General features: G+C 45.4%; 1 protein-coding gene across 4 annotated transcripts in view; it reads right to left on the reverse strand.

Annotated features, from left to right (window-relative positions):
• EP300 (E1A binding protein p300) overlaps positions 1-23,348 on the reverse strand; it is a 311,109-nt gene that overhangs the window by 49,581 nt on the left and 238,180 nt on the right. For 2 of the 4 annotated variants that reach the window (XM_073572990.1, XM_073572991.1), the window contains exons 20-21: positions 7,261-7,371; positions 5,229-5,285 (exon numbers count right to left, since the gene is read on the reverse strand). In XM_073572990.1, the coding sequence (XP_073429091.1) occupies positions 5,229-5,285; positions 7,261-7,371 (168 nt within the window). The remainder of the gene's footprint in view (positions 1-5,228; positions 5,286-7,260; positions 7,372-23,348) is intronic. The other 2 variants (XM_073572993.1, XM_073572992.1) reach the window with 1 other exon arrangement.

A 23,348-nucleotide genomic window follows, 5' to 3' on the forward strand; every position in this document is an offset into this window, starting at 1 on the left:
TTTTTTTTTCCCTCACACCCAACAGTGATTCAGATTTTTATCAGTGGAATACAGTGGGTACGGAAAGTATTTAGACGCCTTGAAAATTTTCACTGTCTCATTGCAGCCATTTGATAAATTCAAAAAAGATCTCGTTAATGTACAATCTGCACCCCATCTTGACTGAAAAAAACAAATGTAGAAATGTTTGCAAATTTATTAAAAAAGAAAAATTGAAATATCACATGGTCATAAGTTTTCAGAGCCTTTGCTCAGTACTGAGTAGAAGCACCATTTTGAGCTAGTACAGCCATGAGTCTTCTTGGGAATGATGCAACAAGCTTTTCATACCCGGATTTGGGGATCCTCTGCCATTCATCCTTGCAGATCCTCTCTAGTTCCGTCAGGTTGGATGGTGAATGTTGGTGGACAGCCATTTTCAGGTCTCTCCAGAGATGCTCAATTGGGTTCGGTCAGGGCTCTGGCTGGGCCAGTCAAGAATGGTCACAGAGTTGTTCCGAAGACACACCTTTGCTATTTTAGCTGTGTGCTTAAGGTCATTGTCTTGTTGGAAGGTGAACCTGCGGCCACTTAGTTACCCGCTGTTTACCTTGGATACCAGCTCCCAGTGCCAGCACGCTGGTATCCAAGGTACACAGCAGGTAACTAAGTGCTGCACGTGCTTAGTTACCCGATATTTACCTTGGATACCAGCTCCGAGGGTCTGCTTACAGCGCTGGGAGCTCGCTGATCGTTGCTCTCCCGCTGCCACACGCAGCGATGCGTGCTGGCCAGCAGGAGACTAATGATCAATAAACGGCCTAGGACATTCGTGTATGATCAGCGATACCTGGCGGGGGGGCGGTCGCTGATGCGTGCCACACACCGCGAGATCGCTGATGCGTCACAAAATCAGCGATCTCGCTGTGTGTAACGGGGGCCTTTAGTGGGACTATAGATGTGTAAAAAAAACAAAAAACGAAACGTTTAAAAAAACCACAAGTAAAAATTGTATTTAATGTAAAAATATAGCAAAAATATCATTTGTATCGCTGTGCCCATAATGACACGACTTAATCAACATATTTAACCCGTACCACAAACTATAAAAAAAAAAGTTACAAAATTGGTATTTTTGCTAGTCCCACTTCTAAAACATACAAAAGAAAAACTAGGCAGCAGGGTTCTCTTCCCGCTGACCAGGGAAGTCGGGCAAGCAGGTTTTCTCTTCCCGCTGACCGGGGGAAAATCAGGCAGCAGGTTTTCTCCTCCCGCTGACCGGGGGAAAATCAGGCAGCAGGTTTTTTCCTCCCGCTGAGCTGGGGAAAATTGGGCAAGCAGGTTTTCTCCTCCTGCTCACTGGGGGAAAATTGGGCAAGCAGGTTTTCTCTTCCCGCTGACCAGGAAAAGTCGGGCAGCAGTTTTCTCTTCCCGCTGACCGGAGGAAAATCTGGCAGCAGGTTCTTTCTTCCCACTGACCAGGGAAAGTCAGACAGCAGGTTCTCTCGTCCCACTGACTGGGGGAGTCAGGCAGTGGATTTCTCTACTTGCTATGATAAAAACACTTGAATGACCAAATGAAAAGAGGACTCATATCTATGGGGAAGTCAGGAGATAACCATTCATCAGACTACAATAGCAGTTCTCATGTGTATGGCCAGCTTTGGTTTTCCTCATTCCTTTGGCAGCTTGAGAAGGAATAAATTACAGGGAAGCTAATCAGAGAATGGCATATGGAATATACAAGTTTAGACTTTTTTTTTTCTTTTTAGAAAAAAAAAAGGCATTTTTTTACATGGCACAATCTGTCTTCAAAATAAAAAATAGAAATGTTGGAATTTTCACACTGGTTACTGTGGCTTTTTTTTAATACTCAAGACTTCCTTTTGTTTCAGGAAACAACATTTACATAGACCCTGTGCAAAGGTCATAATACAGTAAAGTTGAATTAAATGTCTAATAACTGTATGCAAAGGTAAAAGGTCAGATGTGACATGGCCTATTGTGATTGGTGGACTCTGTGCTATCAGCTGCATAGATGTGTTACCCGTCATTGCAATCCTGAATCCATACGAAAACTATAAACTATTCCTGAATGCATATAAAGTTTTAGCCTCCCCCTGTAGTTATTGTGAAAAGTACAAGATTACAATATTGTTTTTTTAGATTAAAAAAAAAAAGATTGCCAACTTTTTTTTTAAATGCATTTGAACACAAAAACCTGATTTAAACAATAGGTCACTTCCTGATTGTGTATCTCTTAAAGGGAAACTATTAGCCTCTATGCGACTACAGACCTGTGAATCCTCAAAGCACTGAGAAGTAGGAGGATTTTCCGATGCTGGCATCAGGAACGATGAGGTAGCAGGAATGAGAAATGCATACTCCAGGCCACATGCGCCTTTCAATGCAAGTGTATGGAGAGAGGCCGGGAACAGTCTAGTCAGAATGTGGCCGGAAGCATGCAATTTCACATATTTGCAGTTGTATGACTGCCGCCACAGTAGAATCGTCAAAGCTCAATATGAGGATTCACAAGTGTGCAGTGTCAGAATTACTTCAAGCTTGTAGTTTAAGACCAGACAACCCCTTTAAAAGGCACACTAAAGTAGGTTTAGTGTCAAAAAGACAACAAAATGCTATCATGAGAAGGCAGAAAACATTTCATATTGTCCTTGTCCCTACATACACATTAGATTTACACAAAACAAATCTACTGTTCTCAGTGGGACTCCTCGACCACCTAATGTGCATGAGATCTTCTGACTCTCTAGTGCGCATAATTTTAGGGGAATTCAGTATTAACCAAACTGAAAACCTTGCATCTTCTATTTTACCAGGAGACAAGTTGCTGCCCCATTGAAAACACATGAACACTTGGTGTATAGGGAAGTTGACAGACGATTAAACCAGTGGTCCCCAACCTTTTTTGCACCAGGGACCGGCTTCAAGCAAGACCATTCTTCCATGGCCTGTAGGGCGGGGATGTAGGTGGGACAGGGGGCAGGGCTTTGGTCAAATGGGGGCAGGGCTATGTACGGAGTTGTAGTATGTATAGCAAAATGGTCCCACACATAATCCCCATGTATAGTATGATGGCCCAACAAAGTACTGATTGATATACGGGTTGGCTTATACTCGAGTATCGAAAATATATATATATATATATATATATATATATATACACACATACACACATATATATATATATATATATATATATATATATATATATATATATATATATATATATATACACACACACACATACACACACATACATATACACACACTCGATACTCGAGTATAAGCTGACCCGAGTATAAGCCGAGGCACCTAATTTTGCCACGGAAAACTGGGTAAGCTTACTGACTTGAGTATAAGCTGGATATGCATTGTCCCCTCATTGCTATCCCGGTATGTGTGGCTCCCCCGTCCTGTCCAGGTCTGTGGCTCCCACCCTTGTATGCATGGCTGCGCTCCCACTCTCTCATCCTGTATGCATGGCTGCGCTCTCACTCTCCCATCCTGTATACATGGCTGCGCTCTCATCCTGTATACATGGCTGCGCTCTCATCCTGTATACATGGCTGCGCTCCCATCCTGTATACATGGCTGCGCTCCCACTCTCCCATCCTGTATACATGGCTGCGCTCCCAGTCTCCCATCCTGTATACATGGCTGCGCTCCCAGTCTCCCATCCTGTATACATGGCTGCGCTCCCAGTCTCCCATCCTGTATACATGGCTGCGCTCCCAGTCTCCCATCCTGTATACATGGCTCCGCTCCCACTCTCCCAGTCCTGTATACATGGCTCCGCTCCCACTCTCCCAGTCCTGTATCCATGGCTCCGCTCCCACTCTCCCAGTCCTGTATACATGGCTCTGCTCCCTCTCCCATCCTGTATACATGGCTCTGCTCCCACTCTCCCATCTTTTATGCATGGCTCCCCTGCCATCCTTGTATGCACAGCTCCGCTGGGCTCCCCCTTCCTCCCTCACCATACTTACCCTGACACAGTCGCTGCACATCCCTGCATCTCTATCCCGGCACGTCAGCTTCTTCCTGTGGTCACCTGGTACAGTTCATTAAGGTCATGAATATGGACGCCACGCCTATGGGAGAGTGGCGTCCATATTCATGAGAGACAGCTCAGCACAGGATGAAGCTGCTATGCCGGGACAGGGATGCAGGGACGGAAGGTGAGTATCGATGACTTCTGGAAGCCGCCGGCTGCAGCTGTCACTACAGTGATACAGCTTCCGGCTCCCCATGTGTCCAGCATTTGAGCCTGGCTCCGCGGACCGGCAACAGAAGTGCAACGGCCCGGTCCTGGCCCGCGGACCGGTGGTTGGGGACCCCTGGATTAAACAGCAATTCAACGAGGCAGTTGGCTAAATGACAGCCATCCAAGGTGTACGAGTACCTAGAGTTTAAGAATTCTGAATTTGTTTCACAGAACAACTTTAACACACATGCCCTCAAAATATTGGTTTGGTTACATTCACTGCTAAATTACTTTAATACTCTAGTGTAGCAAGGTGAGAAAAAAAACAAACCGTTAAAGGAAGCCTTTAAACTACAGCCTAGCGGATTAAGTTAAGGCAGACCTGTGTGTCCTTATGGCTACATTCCTATTGCCTACCATCTGTCCTCTACGCCTTACTTTGCTAGTGGTCTGTAATCATGGGACATTATGAATGATTACTGCCTGCAATGATACTTCATTTTATTTTCCCTAGATAACTACATTTTAATATAGACCATGAGATAGTAGAGTTGTACAAACCCCTTTAAAGGGTTATTTTCATCTATACCTTTCATGGCTAAGACAGGAATAATAACCAAGTCCTGGACACCACAAGCGGGATTACAAAAACAGCCGAGTACAGCTGTGCTACAGGTTTAACTTCCATAGAAATGTAGAAATGAATGGGAGTCACAAACAGTGCAGCGCAGTGAGCAAAGCTATTTCTACAACTCAGAAGATATATCCACAGCGCAGCTCACTTTGCTACACTGTCTCAGTAATTCTCATTCCTTTCGATGGAAGTTACACAAACCGAGAAGCACAGCTGTATTTGCAACCCCCGCCTCTGGGACCTTGAAGCAAAAATCTATAGATCAGCCAAAACATGGAAATAACGTGGTCAGTAAGTGACCAATGCATAATCGAACAACGGTATCTTTCCCAACAGCACTGAAAACAATTAATTTATTGAAAAAAGTAAATTACAGCCAATACATACAGTTCTGGATCCAGAGTGTCATTTTTCCGTTTGGAGAACTGGTCTTTGCTGATTGTTCTAAAATGAACAAAACCAAATCAGTGAAGAAAACAAGCTAAGAGCATATAGACTATCACACAGTTTAGGTGGGTTTGCCCTCCGCATATGGTATTCACTTCTTGGTCTGGACTGTATTTGTAATTTGGAGGGTTGGGATGTGTGTAAGAGCGGGCGTGCAAAGACCCGGCGTATGTGTGAGTTATGTGCTCTCTGCCCAATTCTCTGGCTCTTGTGGTATTTGTAATTTGGAGGGTTGGGATGTGTGTAAGAGCGGGCGTGCAAAGAGCAAGAGTATGTGTGTGAGTTTTGTGTTCTCTGCCCCATTCTCTGGCTCTTGTGGTTTTGGTCACAAATCAATTGGATGGTTGTCAGCATAATTATGCCTCATATGCCTATATCAGCATACTTGGCACTCATGCTTACCAGGTGCCCCATTATGCTTTGCCTCCTTTGGTAATCTAGATTCACTGGTATATATATTCATGTGTGTAATTTTTTCCAATTGTTATTTGGACAAGTTTTTGTGAATCACTAGTGTTTGATATATGGCCTGTTAATACTCCCTTAGCCTTGATTACATACGCACTGCATCCGTCTAACTACAGGCAGGCTTCAGCAGCAGTCTCCTACCACTGACATATGTGGTAACAGAGTAATCCTACTGCAGAAAGGATTTGAGTCCTGAAAATAACTTAGTATGACTGCTTGGACACCGAACTACTGCTAAAGTTTTGGAAGAGATTTCTGTATTATATTATCATTTAATGTACAAGATTTGTGTTTTATGTATTTTATTTCAATGGGAAAACTCAAAAATCACAGTAAAGAAATGACTGCTCTGTTGGACAGTGGACTGTTAACTACAGTAATGTACAGTAATGTAAAGGTTTTTCTGTACAAGTTTTATACAAGGAGAGATAGCCAATACTAGGGAAGAGCGAGGATTCAAAAAGATAAAACTGGAGCAGTGGGCATCAACTAACAGAATGGTTTTTAACAGGGAAAAATGCAAAGTACTACATCTGGGCAATAAAAATGAAAAAAGCATATACCAAAAACTTTTTGACAGGGTGATTAAAGAGTGGAACAGGCTGCCACGTGAGGTGGCGAGTTCTCCTTCAATGGAAGTCTTTAAACAGAGGTTGGACAGACACCTGTCTGGGATGATTTAGTGAATCATGCTTTGAGCAGGGGGTTGGACCAGAAGGCTCAGGAGGTCCCTTCCAACTCTAGCATTCTATGATAAGTAGGAGGAAGATTTGTTACAAAAATCTGACAAGTTTAATAAACTTTTGGTCACCAAAAGGTGGGATGTCACAATACATATATGGATACTTATTTGCTATCACACAAAACCCTAATTAGATAGTAACAGAGAAAATCTGCATTAACATTAGAGCATGCCATGGATTTTAAAATCTGATAAGCTCATTTTTGTTTGGATTATGAACAAAACCTTCAGATAAATGGGCTGTAAAGCCAGTACCATGCAGGAAAACTGCAGGCCACTGTGTTTACAAAACTTACTGGTGTAAAGAAAGATGCAAATCATGGTGCACGTCACAATTTCCAACTTTTAAAAGGTTTCTAAATAGTGGGTGAGTTTTACAAAAGAGTGCAGGGCCTCAGTGAACCTTAGAATTAGAGTAAATGTGACTGGTGTAAATTAATTGTTTTGGCAAATGCATGGCAGGAAGTGAGCCAGATTTATTAAGAGGTGCAAGCCTACAACTCATTATAAAAATAAACCTTGACGGAAAATACACCAGCTTTATTAAGACCAGCACAAAATATGCAGTCCAAATAAATGTCCCCAATATCTGATCCTCACATGTAGCAAGTCAGTAAGCGAGTGCAAACTTTTAACAGCAATGCTCTCTCACATAATACAACATATGGACTTCAAATCACTTTACATCTCAAATCTACAAAGTCTTATACACATACAAACATTATACAAAATGCTACATTTAAGAGAAATGCCTTCACTTACGTTTGTGGTTGTGTGGGGTCATCACCTAGAGATACACTCTCCCCTTGAATCTCGTTGAAGCATTTCTCACAGAAGTGGTACCTATCAGCAAGAAGGCCATATTTGGGTGAACTGTGTGTTCACGCAACGACCGCCGAACCACGCGAGACGGGAAGCCATCAGTCAGAGGATGTTGCAGGAGAGAGATAGGGTGTACGCAGGAGGTCACATCAGGCCAAGCCACGAGCCCAGGTAATTTTTTTTTTAATATAATGGATTTTTGGGATTTCATTGCAATCAAAGCCACCACAGGTACAAGCAAGGGAAGGGCAAGAAATGAACATAAAACAGAGAAAAAAAAAAGCAGGGTTGGGGAGGGCATGACAAAAGCCAGACAAAAACAGACAGACAAAGCAGAAAGCCAATGCAAAGCACAGATTAGCAAAGGATTCTCTTGAAATGGGATTACAAGCAGCAAAATCATCACAGCAAATCAAAAGGGAGGATTAAACAAAAACTAATAAAACAAGGTTCAGAGACAAGGGTAGAGTTTGTCATCTTGCTCCGCTCAGAGATATGGTTCAAATTAAAAAGTCACAAATATCAGAGATATGGATGTTAAACACAAAATATTTCACAAATTTGCTAAGTATTTGTAAAAGAGTATACTAATATACAATATATATAATACAATCCACACAAAGAAATCAAACCACAGATGTCCATAAATAAGTTACCGTATGCGTAAAAATGAGAAATGACACAGGAAGAGAGTATTGAACACACTTGCTGAAATTTAAAGGGAATCTGTCACCCTTTTTTTCCCCTATTAACTGCCGGCATAGACTTCGGGGGCTTAGCTACAGCATTCTGTAATGCTGTAGCTAAGCCCCCAATGTAACCTGAAAGAGAAGAAAAACACGCTATATTATACTCACCGAGGTGGGCGGTCTGGTCCGATGGGTGTTGCGGTCCGGTGCCTCCCTTCTTCATGCGATGACGTCCTCTTCTCCGGTCCTGAAATGGCTCCGGCGCAGGCGCATTGCTCTGCCCTGTTGAGGTCAGAGCAGAATTCTGCAGTGCGCAGGAGCCAGACCTCTCCCGACGCCTGCGCACTGCAGGACTCTGCTCTGCCCTCAACAGGGCAGAGCAATGCACCTGCGCCATTTCAGGACGGGAGAAGAGGACGTCATCGCATGAAGGGAGGCGCCGGACCGGACTGCAACACCCATCGGACCAGACCGCCCACCTCGATGAGTATAATAACGTGTTTTTCTTCTCTTTCAGGTTACAGCGGAGGCTTATCTACAGCATTACAGAATGCTGTAGATAAGCCCCCGATGTCTATGCTGGCAGCTGAAAGGCCAAAAAAAGGGTGACAGATTCCCTTTAATACTTTGTATAAAAGCATTTGTTGGTGAGGATAGCTTCGGGATGCCTCCTGTATGGAGACATTAGTTGCATGCATTGCTCAGGGGCAACTTTGGCCCATTCTTCCACACAAACTTCAAATCCTGGAGGTTCTGTGGGCTCCTATGAACTTCGCTTTAGTTCCTTCCATAAATGTTCTATTGGATTCAGGTCAAGTGATTGGCTTGCATCACGAAACAATCACTGACCTCAGGGAGACCAGTCAAAAAACACTGTGGCACCCGGCAAAGGCGCTCAAACAGTGAAATCCTAGGTGCAATGCTCCCTGGGAAATACAAATAAAATCCGTGGAGCCTCATTTAAGAGTCTCAAACACGGGACTAGCCAGATCTTCCTCCAGGGAAGGACCCAGCCAAGGAGTGGCTCCTTTCGGAAACCACCATTACCACCATATTAAGCGGCCCTTTAAGTCAATATCCAGCTCTTTACGAGTTTACAGATATGACAAGGGAAATACCAAGGCCAGGTATCCATCCACAGACAGCTGTTTCGGGGTGTTGCCCCTCATCAGTGTGGAGTAGGATTCTGGCTAGGTGGGACCCTTGGCTGGGTCCTTCCCTGGAGGAAGATCTGGCTAGTCCCATGTTTGAGACTCTTAAATGAGGCTCCACGGATTTTATTTGCATAAGTGATTGGCTTGGCCATTCTAGCTGCTTTATTTTCTCTCTGAAACCAACGGAGTTTCCTTGGCTGTGTGTTTATGATCGTGGTCTTGCTGAAATATCCACCCTCGTTTCAACTTCATCATCCTGGTAGATTGCAGCAAATTATCATCAAGACTGTCTTGGTACATTTGTCCATTGATGATATCTTCCACTTAGTTTGCCAGTGCCATATGCTTAAAAACAGCCCCACACTGATATTCCTACCTCCAAAACTTCACTGTTGGTATGGTGTTTTGGGGTGATATGCTGTGCCTTTCTGCCTCCAAACATGATGTGTATTAGGAGATCCAAAGAGTTCAATTTTGGGCTCATATGACCAGACTATTGTCTCCTTGTATTTCACTGACATGTCTAAATGTTGTTGAGCAAACTTTAAAAAGCATTTTAACATGTTTTTTGTTCAGCAATGGAGTCTTGAGTGGTTAGCGTGCATACATGCCATTACTTATTGCCTTCTTTGAAACAATTATACCTGTTGATTACAAGTCTTTTTTAGCTCTCCATTTGTGGTTCTTGTCTGTTGGAAAACTCTTCTGGTAATTCTCTTCACTCCTCTGAAATCTTAAGGGGAGCACCTGGTTGTGGCCGGTTTATGGTGAAATTATGTTCTTTCCAATCACACATTATATCCCCAACAGTGCTCATTAGAACACTCAGTAGTTTAAAAATTATTCTGTAACCAATGCCATCAGTATATTTTGCAACAATAAGATTGCAAATGTCTTGAGACAGCTTACTGATTTTACCCATCATGACATGTTTGTTGTGTGGCACCTTGGTAATGAGACACCTTTTTATAGCTTATCAGTTGAACCAGCTGATATTTTTAACTAAAGCCCCTTTTACATTTAGCGATGCACCAGCAATCCGACCCGGTCAGGATCGCTGGTGCATCGCTAAATGATCGCTAGTGAGCTTTCACACAGGCAGATCTCACAGCGACATAGCAGCGATACAGCGCACGATACTCACCTTTCACACACAGCGATCCTGACGTCCTCCCGCCCGCCACCAGCGTCGCTCGTCTAACACAGCAGGAAGCAGACGACGAGAAATGGAGCCGCGCGATCAGCGATGGACAGCGGGGGAGCCGGTCGGAGGTATCACACATAGCAATATCGCTATAACGTCACAAAATCAGTGACGTTTTAGCGATATTGCTAGCGATATCGCTATGTGTAAAACCCCCTTTAGTGACAGGATTGCTTTCTAATTAATGAAAGATTTCAGCTGGTGTCATCACTTTCGTTTTGCACCTCTTTAGTCATGTGTTCAATACTGTTTCCTTGTGTCATTTCTCATTATTACACAACTTAAGATTTTATGGGCTGTTACTGGAATAGCGTGAGAATTGTGTGAAGAACACTTTTACAAAAAAAAAAAAAATATATATACATACATTAGATATATATACACACACACACACACACATATATATATATATATGAACACAAATATATATATATATTAGTCCTCAGTGGTTGATACCTTTTAATGGCTGACTGAACAGATGGTAAATTGCAAGCTTTCAAGGCAGCTCAGGTCTCTTCATCAGGCAAATACTAATACAACTAATTCAGTTAGCCATTGAAAAGGTATCAACTACAGAGGACTCTCAATTCTAAATATCTTTCTATACATTTCAGTAGATTTTAACGATAGCTCGTCAACTACAATTTTAAAAACAATATGAAAATATATCTTTTTCCAAGCAATCATAGATGAGATTCTGAATATACACCACTATTCGTACTCATCATTGTGTATCAAATGGATGACACTTCGCATTTAGGGCTTGGTAATACGCGGTGTTTTTGATTCCTTTTTTTTCTACCGTGTAAAAAAAAAAAAAAAAAAAAAAAAAAAAAAAAAAAGACGCAGGGTTTTACAGTGACTATAAAGTACCATCAAAGTAAGAGATTTCTGAAAAAAAGTCATGCTGCTTTATTCTCCTTGCAGATTTGAACCAGAGTTTTTTTTTTTTCAAATCCCCAAGGTGTCAATTCCTGCAGTGTTTTCACCCAAAAGAATGCATTATTCCTGACAATATTCCTATATTTGTAGCAAAAAAATCTGCTGCAAATACTGAACTTGTGTAAATTTCTGTAGAGTAATAGAGCTGGGACTAGCACTGCGATAGCAATTGGGGGTGTTTTGTGTGTTTTATTCTACAGTTTTTCAATTATATTTATTAAATCAATGTAATCATTTTAATACTTTAAAGGTCATGAAGAACCTTTGGTTAAATCCATTTTTTTTTTTACAATACTTCTAGATGTATCCAAGAGTAAAAATCAACCCCACTTATAGAGTAATAAACTGCGTAATATTGACAATTGTTACTAGACCAAGCGCACTCCCGATAGCAGCATCCTGGCAATCCTGTGACCACCAAAACCCACATACCAAGTGCCTTCTTGGCGCCTCTTTTCCATATGCCGAAATAATTGTCTGCTGGGTATGTGAAAACCGTTTCAGTCTTCATTCCAGTGCCTGGTACTCTCCCAGGTGTGAAGCAGTCTACTTATACCTGGCTCACAAATATCCGGAAGCACAAATATGTTCTTCATCAGAGAGAAAGACAGACTGCTTCGGAGTGGCCTGTGGGCAGGTCTTTCCCTGGTGTATCTGGCTAAGGCCTGTCTCACACTTCAGTTTTTTGTTTCAGTTAAAAGCCGCCAAAAAGGCAGAAAGCGGATCCGTGAGAGAGAGAGAGAGAGAGAGAGAGAGAGAGAGAGAGAGAGAGAGAGAGAGAGAGAGAGAATGAGAATTTTTTGTCTGTCTTCCAGAAATGATTTCAGGGTTGAATTTCCTCCTGACTTCATTCCTCCGGGCATGCGCTGTATAAAAATGCGGATCCTGCAGTAAAAAAAAAAGTTACATGGTCCGTCCAGACATCTCGGCGGACGCAAAAAAATTGACGGATCCGCAAAAAAACGGATCCAATGGATGGCCATCCGTCAAGATCCGCCGGTAATGCAAGTCAATGGGCAAAAAAAAAAGAGGATCCGTTTTTTTGAAAAAACGGCGGATTTTGACTGATGGTCAAAAACGGAAGTGTGAAACAGGCCTTAGAGCACGAAGATAAGACTCTGGTACAGTCCCAGGCTGGAGCATAGGAATATCATTAACTGAAAACTTCTAACACTTATTACACAAGAACCACAAGATGGATTTCTTCACCCCAGGTATCATTTTAATCAGTATAACAGCGGCGACCTGGCAATGTCTGTAGTTTATTTTGCAAAATCCTGCTGACAGGTTCACTTTAAGAACCAGGATCTTACAATCCTAAACTTACAATGGGAGGTCTGCATTTGAATATTTTTTTTTTTTAAATTTTTTTAAAAACAAATAGGGAAAGTGCCTTTAGTTAAGACATGGCTGCAGACAAAGACTCATTTGGCGAAGTCATTTCCTTAACCCCTTAACGACTGGAGCTTTTTTCGCTCCCCTTCTTCCCAGAGCCATAACTTTTTTATTTTTCCGTCAATATGGCCATGTGAGGGCTTATTCTTTGCGAGAAGAGTTGTACTTTTGAACGATACCATCGGTTTTACCATGTATTGTACTCGAAAACGGGAAAAAATTCCAAGTGCAGTGAAACTGCAAAAAAAGTGCAGTCCCACACTTGTTTTTTGTTTGGCTTTTTTGCGAGGTTCACTAAATGCTAAAACTGACTTTCCATTATGATTCTCCAGGTCATTACGAGTTCATAGACACCAAACATGTCTATGTTCTCTTTTATCTAAGTGGTGAAAAAAAAATTCAAAGTCTGCTTAAAAAAAAAAAAAAATTGTGCCATTTTCCAAGACCCGTAGCGTTTCCATTTTTCGTGATCTCGAGTCGGGTGAGGACTTATTTTTCGCACGCTGAGCTGATGTTTTTAATGATACCACGATTGTGCAGATACGTTCTTTTGATTGCCCGTTATTGCAATGTTGCTTTGACCAAAAAAAAAACCGTAATTCTGGAGTTTTGATTTTTTTCTCGCTACGACGTTTAGCAATCAGGTTAATTTTTTTTATCGATACATAGGGAGATTCTGAATGCGGCGATACCAAATGTGTATAGGTTTGATTTTTTTAGTTTTATTTTGATTGGGGTGAAAGGGGGGTGATTTGAACGCTTATGTTTCTTTTAATTTTTTTTTTATTATTTTAGTCTGTGTGCCCATGTTGCGTTTTTTAAGCGTTTCCACAGCGCCTTTAGATGCACGTTTCTGCTGCGGAAACTCTTAAGAAAAGCATCCAACGTAATCATAATGGAATCTGCACATGTGCTAATGGTGCGTTTTTTTCCGCTGCGGAAACGCTACGCGGAAAAAAACGCAGCATGTTTGTTAATTTTGCGGAAACGCTTAAGAAAAGCATCCAATGTAATCATAATGGAATCTGCACATGTGCTAATGGTGCGTTTTTTTTCTGCTGCGGAAATGCTAAGCGGAAAAAACGTAGCATGTTCATTAATTTTGCGTTAGCGTGCACGTTTCCGCATACATTCAATTCTATTGCAAAAACGCATCGGAAAACGCATGCAAAAACTCTTAACAAAAGCGTCAAAAACGCTTACAAAAGTGCTTCATAAAACGCATGCGTTTTCCCGGGAAGAGGGTGTGCGTTTCCGCTCAGGAATATTCTGCATGAAAAAAGCTACGTGGGCACATAGCCTTAAACACTTTTTTTTTTAAAACTTTTGGCATGCTTCAATAGCCTCCATAGGAGAATAGAAGCGGCCATAGCACGATTGGCTCTGCTACATAGATCACCTCTATGCAGAATTACAGCATTGCTATGAGCGCCGACCACAGGGTGGCGCTCATAGCAATCTGCCATCAACAACCATAGAAGTCTTGAGGAGACCTCAGGTTGTTATGGCAACGTGTCGCTGACCTCCAATCACGTAACGGGGTCGGCAATGAGCACATTTCCTGCCTCGCGCCAGAAGTTCTAGTTAAATGCACACTGTCAGCGTTTGACAGCGGGATTTAACTACTTAATAGGCGTGGGCAGATCGTGATTCCGCTCAGGCCTATTGCAGGCACCTGTCAACTGTTTAAAACAGCTGACATGTCGCGGTTTTGAGGTGGGCTTAGCGCCGGAGCCCACCTCAAAGCGGGGGATACGGACGGCGGACGTACTATTCCGTCAGCGGTCAGTAAGGGGTTAAGCAGAACCGATTTGAAAAGAGGGAGAAATAAGCAATTATGTTGGAGAGAATTCATTCAAAATGTTCTGGTAAAAATTAAAAAAACAAAAAAAACAAAAACATGGATTTTTGTGAGTACTCACCGTAAAATCCTTTTCTCCGAGACGCTCATTGGGGGACACAGATACTGTGGGTGTATGCTTCTGCCGCTAGGAGGCAGACACCGAGTGAAAAAAAAGAGGTTAGCTCCTCCTCCGTCGTATACACCCTCGCCCCTATTGCGGGCGGAAATCAGTTTGGTGCCAAAGCAGTAGGAGGACAACAAAATCAGCCTTAATACAGGTACAACATATCCAAAACACCACCCTTATATCAAATTAGTAAATGCATATAAATTTAAACAAAACAAGAGCCAACTGGCTAATAGGGTGGGTGCTGTGTCCCCCAATGAGCGTCTCGGAGAAAAGGATTTTATGGTGAGTACTCACAAAAATCCATGTTTCTCCTTCGCCTCATTGGGGGACACAGATACTGTGGGATGTTCTAAAGCAGTCCCTGGGTGGGAGATTGACTCACCGATCCAAGCTACATGCACCTCTTGTTTAAAGGTGCGCCACCGTTGCTTGGAGAATCCTTCTACCCAGGCTCGCATCCACCGAGGCCTGAGGATGGATATTATAATGTTTGGCAAATGTGTGCAGGCTGGACCAGGTTGCTGCCTTGCAAACCTGTTCCGTCGAAGCATGGTGCAGAAGCGCCGAAGAGGCGCCCACTGCCCGGGTAGAATGCGCTCCGATCCCTGCTGGAATCGGCGTGCCTCTAATGCGGTAGGACTCCTGAATAGTCAAACGAATCAATCTGGCTATGGTCGACTTTGAGGCAGCGAGTCCCTTCCTGCACTCTTCAGGGAGCACGAACAGCGTGTTCGTCTGACGAAAGACTGCCGTCCGCGACACGTACCTCCGGAGGGCTCTTACCAGGTCTAATGTATGAAGAGCCTTTTTCCACATGGTGCACCAGTGCTGGACAAAATGAAGGCAAAACATCTTCATTAATGTGAAATGAGGACACGACTTTCGGCAGAACAGGAGGGGCTGGTCTGAGGACCACCTCATCCTTATGGAAAGTGAGGAACGGAGCTCGGCAGGATAGAGCCGCCAGCTCTGAAACCCGCCTGATGGAAGTGATGGCCACTAGGGGAACAACTTTCCAGGAAAGGTACCTCAAATATCCTGAAGCGGTTCAAAACAGTGCTTCCTGCAGAACAAGGACCATGTTAAGGACCCAGGCGTCCATAGGCGCCTTATACGGAGGTATCCGGTGGGAGACTCCCTGGATGAAAAGTCTTCACCTGCAAATTGGTAGTAATTCTGCACTGGAACAGGACGGATAAGGCCGACATTTGTCTCCTGCGGGAACCTGGGGCAAAGCCCGAGTCTAAGCCCGACTGGGGAAAAGCCAAGATGTTGGGGATCAAGAATCTCAGCGGAGAAACACCGCGGCCTCGACATCAAGCACAGAACACCTTCCAGGTGTGGTGGTAAATTCATGCTGAAGCAGGCCTTCAGGCACTAATCATTGTAGCGACCACCTCGCTCCCAAACCCTGCCTGGTTTAGAATCCAAGATTCAATGGCCATGCAGTCAAATACGGAGTCCCTGAGTTCGGGTGGCAAATCGGCCCATGAGACGGTAGATCTGGGCGCTCTAGCAGGCGCCCAGGCACGTCGGCGAGCAGCTGCATTAGATCTGCGTACCACGCTCGACGGGGCCAGCAGAATCGCCGGCCCCCCTTCCGTCTTGATCCCTTTGCAGACTCTCGGGAGTAGTGGCAGTGGGGGAAATAGATATGGGAGGCAAAACTGGTTCCATGGCAGAACCAACGCGTCCACTGCGAATGCCTGCGGGTACCTGGCCCGAGCGACATATGTGGGCACCTTGGCATTCACTCTGGAAGCCATCAGGTCCACATCCGGAGCTCCCCACAGTTGACAAATCTGCTGAAGAACTTCGGGATGTAGAGACCACTCTCCGGATGCAAGACCCTGCCGGCTGAGGAAGTCTGCCGCCCAATTTTCCACGCCCGGGATGTGGACAGCCGAAATCACCGTTTGGTTTGCTTCGGCCCACTGAAGAACGTGCTCCACCTCGCGCATGGTTGCTCTGCTGCGGGTGCCCCGACGAATTATGTAAGCCACCGCCGTGGCGTTGTCCGATTGAATCCGGACGGGGCGGCCTGCTAGAAAGTGATGAAACTTCTGCACAGCCAGCCGAATTGCTCGTCTCTCCAAAAAGTTGATCAGGAGGCGTGCCTCCTGTGGCGACCACCGTTCCTGGATTGTGTGGTGGTGAAACACCGCTCCCCAACAGAGGAGACTGGCGTCGACTGTCATTCTCAGCCCATGACCTGGGGGGAAAGGCTTCCCCTAGGCCAGAGAGGAACTGGTTATCCACATCCGAGCGATTGCCTGACTTGAGAGGACAGTTGGCACCGTCGATAGAGCGTGAAAGGATTCTTGTCCCAGGCTGACACGAGGCGTGCTGCAGGGGGCGAAGATGGAACTGGGCGAAAAGGTATTGCTTCCATTACTGCCACCATTTTCCCTAGGATCCTCATCCCATATCGGATGGTATGAGGGACTGGTTGGCGTAGTGTCCGGACTCTCTGCCGGAGACTAGCGCCTTTTCCTGAGGAAGAATTACCAACCCTCGGCAAGTGTCGAAGATCATTCCTAGGAAGGAGATCCTCTGAGCTAGCACAAGGGATGACTTCTTCGTATTGACCAACCATCTAGGCGGGCAAGAGTATCTAGCGTGATGTTGACACCTTCCTCGCATGCCCATATTGACGGGCCCTTGACCAAGAGGTCGTCCAGATAAGGCAAGACGACTATGCCTCGAGAATGCAGTGTGGCCATGACAATTGCCATAACCTTTGTGAACACTCTGGGAGCCGTGGCTAGCCCGAAGGGTAGCGCTACGAACTGAAAATGTTGAACGCTGATGGCGAAGCGTAGAACCCTCTGGTGAGGATAAAATGGGAATATGCAGAAATGCGTCCTGGCTGTCTATTGAGGCCAAGTATTCTCACTGCTCCATGGCCGATATGACTGAACGGAGAGACTCCATCCGGAAATGTCTGATCCTGCTGAATTTGTTCAGAAGCTTCAGGTCCAAAACAGGCCTGACAGACCCGTCCTTTTAGGGGACCGCAAAAAGTTTGGGATAGAACCCCTGAGCTCTTCCATGTTCCGGCACTGGAACAATGACTCCGTTGTGCTGGAGCGATTTGATGGCTCCCAATAGAGCCCTTGCCTGGGTATCCACCCTGGGAAACCGGGAAAGAAAAAAAAACATCTTGTAGGGTATCTGACAAAATCCATTTTGTAACCTGAGGCCACCAATTTCTTTACCCATGCGTCGTGAGCGACATTGACCCAGATGTGGTGAAACCAGAGTAGGCGGCCAGCCACCTTGCCTGTGTCTGGTAAAGGCCTCGAGTCATTTGGCTGACGATCTTTGGGATCTGGATCCCCTCGATCTGAGCCACTGAGTATGCATCCTCCCCAATGGGTTGGCTCTATATGAGACCTGCCGCCCCTATCCTGGCTGGGGCGGCCTGAGGCGGAGTAATTGGCCGCTGTAGTCCACACGGGGTCGCGAAAGGCCCGAAAACGTGCTTGAAAGCGGGTGACGAAAAAGCGTTTTGACCCTTTGTTGAGGGAGAAACCAGCTCTTTCCTCCTGCGGAGTCGGAGATAAGTTGATTCAACTTCTCCCCAAATAGATAGCCGCACTGATAAGGCAGGGAAGTCAAAGACTTCTTAGAAGTAGAAGGGCTCTTCTGATAGAAATCGTATTAGCGGCAGCAAGTGCCGAGCTATTGTCCGCATCCAAGACGCATTGATTACATAGTCTCAGGCCATCGCCATCTGACCTGCGACCTCCGAAATCTCTGCAGGTAGATCCTGCTCCTGCGCGACCTTGTTTAATGTTTCTGACCATGATGTCATTGCCTTAGCTACCCAAGTTACTGCGAATGAGGGAAGCGAGCGCTGACCCCGACGCCTCATATACTGAGCGAGCTAGGCTCTCTATAAGGCGATTCGTTGGATCCTTAATCGAGGAAACACTAAGGACGGATAGCAGGGTCTTAGTGGCTAGGCGCGAAACTGGAGGATCCACCATTGGGGATTCCATCCATTTTTTACGGATATCCGGAACAAACGGATACCCTGTTTCGAGTGCCTTTTGACCCGAGAAACACCTGTCTGGACGATCTCTGTGCCGCTGCACTATGTCCTTAAACTCCGGGTGAGAGGAAAAAAATTCTGTGCGGGCGCTTCACTCGCTTAAATGCCACTTTATGCCCTATAGCTGCTGCAGGACCATCTTTAATCCCCAGGGTCCGATTGACAGCTTCTATGAAGCTGTCCACGGTTTCACGTGATCCTGGAGTGTCCAGGTCAAGGGGCTCGTCTGAGCTGCAATCTGAGGTCTGCACGCTATCAACCACTGGTGATAGGAAGCGAGAAGTAGAACTTACGGATGCCGAAGCATCAGATGGACTGGGCGACACCGTGTGGACTCTTTTCCCCCGGGTCTGCCTGGAATGAGAGCGGCCCCTGCAGGCCGAAGGCTCTTGTGAGGTGGAGGTTCCCTCTAAGGCCGGCGAGCCACTGTCCCTGCCCCTATCTGGAGCCCGAAGGGACTCAACTGCCCTCGTAAGCGATGTCATGGACTGTGATAGAGATAGCCCACTCCGGGGTTCCAGGATTTCGGTCGCAGGGGAGGGCTCCTGGACGCGTTCCGAGTCACAGGCTTCGCATAATTTTTGACTCTGTGCGCGTGGAAACCTAACTCCAGAAGAAATGCATGCGGCATAAAGGAATGTGTGCCCTAATTTAATTGAGGGTCGAGGGGACGGGACCTCTAAACGCCCATAGCGCATCTCTAGGGTCGGGGTCACACCCCGTCCTGTGTCCCCACGTCCGCTGCCTCTGCGCTGCGTTCCTTTCCTCTGGGTATGCCGGGACGTTCCTCTCCCGGACGCGGCCTACCCTGCCATGAAGCCGGGGGCTCAATTCGTTCGGCGTCCGCCCTAACACGGGGGCAGCGCCGGAAACGTCACACCGGGGGCGGGACTTCCGCACGTGGCCTAGTCACGGCCGAAGCCGCGGGCTAAATTTTGCATGCCCGCCCGCCGCGAAAAGACGCCACGCCGGTGGCGGGACATCCGCCCGCGGCCTAGTCACTGCTGAAGCCGCGGGCTAAATTTTGCATGCCCGCCGCGGGGGAGGGGGTCACGCTGCCGATCCCTGCCGCCGGACCCCGGTGTCCACGCCTGGCGGAAAGAGGCAGAAGGGAGGAGAGGGAAGGAGGAATGCCTTACACTTCCTAAGATGCCTGGAGCTTCAGTGGATTCCCACGGTGCGGGAAAGGATATGCGGAGGCGATACTCAACGCGTGCTCGCCTGTTGGTTTGGGGAGATCGGCCCCTTTCAATAGGGTCCGTCGCCCCTGTCTTAACTTCATGGAAAAAAGAAAAGAAAAAGAAGTCTGGAGAAAACCAGACACGTGTGCCTCCAAAGACACTAAGCATAAAACTGATTTCCGCCCGCAATAGGGGCGAGGGTGTATACGACGGAGGAGGAGCTAACCTCTTTTTTTCCACTTAGTGTCAGTCCTTTAGAATGACAATGAATGGTGTTTATACAAACAATAAAATTGGTTTCTATTATCTATTGCATAATATAAATTAGAATAGCAAAAAAAAAAAACAACCTGACAATTCTCACTATTAATTTCATATAGTTGCTGCCCAAACTGCAGGCAACATGAATCACAGCCTGGTTGCACGATTGCAGTCCGGTATATTCTCAAAAATGCTTCAGCGTTAGAGAAAATATACTATGAAGAACTGCGCTGCTGCAGGTCTCAGCGCTGCCTGCATCAGTCTCTCTTCATGGGTTCATATAACTAGACTGGTCATTCACCTACTGCGGCACTGAGAACAGACTAGTCGAGCTCCACCCCCAGCTAATCTTCAAAGTATGTTTTTTCTGAAAAGTTGGAGCATCTCAGAAAATCATAAGTGACTGTAATTGTACAGCCAGGCTGGAGTGCAGGCTGCCCGTGGTTTGGGCAGAATTAATTGTCTGAAATGTTTTCTTTATTCTCATGTTTATTTTCAGCAACACACCTATCCTGCCAATTCACTTCCTTGTTGTGGCCGGGTACTCCTACTTAAGAGACCATTCTGGTTTAGCAGCACTGTCTTACTTCTAGATAACAGTGCTTATAAAATGGCACAGAGTAAAGCCCCCTTCTCAGATTGCAAGGTCGCTAGCGAGATCGCTGAAGAGTCACCGATTTTGTGACGCAACAGCGACCTCACCAGCGATCTTGCTACATGTGACACGCAGCAGCGACCGGCCCCCGCTGGATATCGCTGATCGTGCAGGGCAGGAATGTCCTGGGCCATTTTTTCGTCGGTGTCCCACTGCCCAGCGTGCATCGTTGTGTTTGTCCTGACGAGCGACCTCGTTGTCGACGCAGAACTCAGGGACGCAGTCTGGAATTGTTCATAATTGCTGCTGTGTGACAAGGTACCAACGACCGCTGAGGATCGCTGGATGGTTGCTGCGTCGCTGAAGTGATCTGCCTGTTTGGCAGCTTACTAGCGACCATTTAGCGATGCACCAGTGATCCCTACCAGGTCGTATCGTTGACGGGATCGCTGGTGCATCGCTAAATGGTCGCTAGTGAGCTGCCAAACAGGCAGATCTCACCAGCGACGTAGCAGCAGTTGGCGGTGGTTACTTACCTATCAGACGCGGCGATGATGACGTCCTCCGCCCGCATCCACGCGTCGCACGTCGGCGGCAGCAGCAAGCCACAGACTAGAAACGACCCAGGACGTTCTTGCGCGATCAGCGATAGCCAGCGGGGGGAGCCGGTCGGAGGCAAGTGTCACATATAGCGATATCGCTGCTGCGTCACAAAATCAGTGACACTTTAGCGATATAGCTATGTGTGAAGCCCCCTTTAGTCAGTAGGGACTAGGTGAACAGTTGTGGAAACAATCAATGGTGGGGGACTGAGGATCGTGATGGTGCTGGACTGATAACTCTTAATCAGGAGCTGACAGGGTAGGTGTGTTGAGGAGGAGGGGGGTTTAGGATGGATGTGAGCAGCTGTTTAAACATCCAAATTGTCATTTCATGATAGGCAGCATGTCTAGACTGCAAGATTATCACCCAATGAATGAGAAATTGTTGTCGAGTGACTTTTTTCTGTGCTGCACAAAAAGACAAACATAATTCGTCACATAGGCCTCTATAAATCAGGACTCAAGGACACAGCAGCTTATGTGCACTGAATGATCTAGTTTGGATTCCAGGGTGCTTTAACCCCTTTACTCCCAAGGGTGGTTTGCATGTTAATGCCTGGGCCAATTTTTACAATTCTGACCACTGTCCCTTTTCCCACATGTTTACTTTACATCAGCACAATTTGGGAACCAAAATTTTTTTTGTTAGGAAGTTATAAGGGTTAAAAGTTGACCAGCGATTTCTCATTTTTACAACACCGTTTTATTTTACGGACCACATCACATTTCAAGTCACTTTGAGGGGTCTGAATGATAGAAAATACCCAAAAGTGACACCATTCTAAAAACTGCACCCCTCAAGGTGCTCAAAGGAAGGAGCGCTGTTTGACTTTTTCACTGCAAAATTGGCTGGAATTCAGATCGGATGCCACGTCAAGTTTGGAGAGCTCCTGATGTGCCTAAACAGTGGAAACCCCCCACAAGTGACCCCATTTTGGAAATTAGACCCCCCAAGGAACTTATCTAGATATGTGGTGAGCACTTTGAACCCCCAAGGGCTTCACAGAAGTTTATAACGTACAGCCGTACAATTAAAAAATCATTTTTTTCCACAAAAATGATCTTTTCACCCCCAATTGTTATTTTCCCAAGAGTAACAGGACCCCAAAAGTTATTGTGCAATTTGTCCTGAGTACGCTGATACCCCATATGTGAGGGTAAACCACTATTTGGGAGCATGGCAGAGCTCGGAAGGGAAGCGGCGCCATTTTACTTTTTTGCCTGGAATTGAGATCGGACGTCATGTCGCATTTGGAAAGCCCCTGATGTGCCAAAAAAGTGGAAACCCCCCCCCGCCAATTCTAACTCCAACCCTAACCCCAACACACCCCTAACCTTAATGGGAAAAATGAAATAAATACAATTTTTTTTTATTTTTTCCTAACTAAGGGGGTGATAAAGGGGGGTTTGATTTACTATTTAGAGCGAGTTTTTATTTTTGGCAGCGGTCGCACGCTAAAAGACGCTTTTTATTGTAAAAATAGTTTATGCATCACCACATTTTGAGAGCTATAATTTTTCCATATTTTGACCCACCGAGTCAGGTGAGGTCTTATTTTTTGCGTGACGAGTTGACGTTTCAATTGGTACCATTTTCGGGCACGTGACATTTTTTGATTGCTTTTTATTCCGATTTTTGGGACGCAGAATGAACAAAAACCAGCGTTTCATGAATTTCTTTTGGGGGGGGGGGGGTGCGTTTACACCGTTCCGCGTGCGGTAAAAGTGATAAAGCGATTTTATTCTTCGGGTCAGTACAATTACAGCGATACCTCATTTATGTCTTATGTTTTGGCGCTTTTATGCAATGAAAACAATTTTATATAAAAAATTATTTTTGCATCGCTTTATTCTGCGACCTATAACTTATTTTTTTGCTGATGACTGTGTGGCGGCTCGATTTTTGCGGGACAAGATGACGTTTTCAGCTGTACCATGGTTATTTATATCCGTCTTTTTGATCGCGCGCTATTAC

This window comes from Dendrobates tinctorius, unplaced genomic scaffold (genome assembly GCF_039654945.1).
Source record: "Dendrobates tinctorius isolate UK_male_01 unplaced genomic scaffold, ASM3965494v1 ptg000033l, whole genome shotgun sequence".
NCBI lineage: Eukaryota > Metazoa > Chordata > Amphibia > Anura > Dendrobatidae > Dendrobates > Dendrobates tinctorius.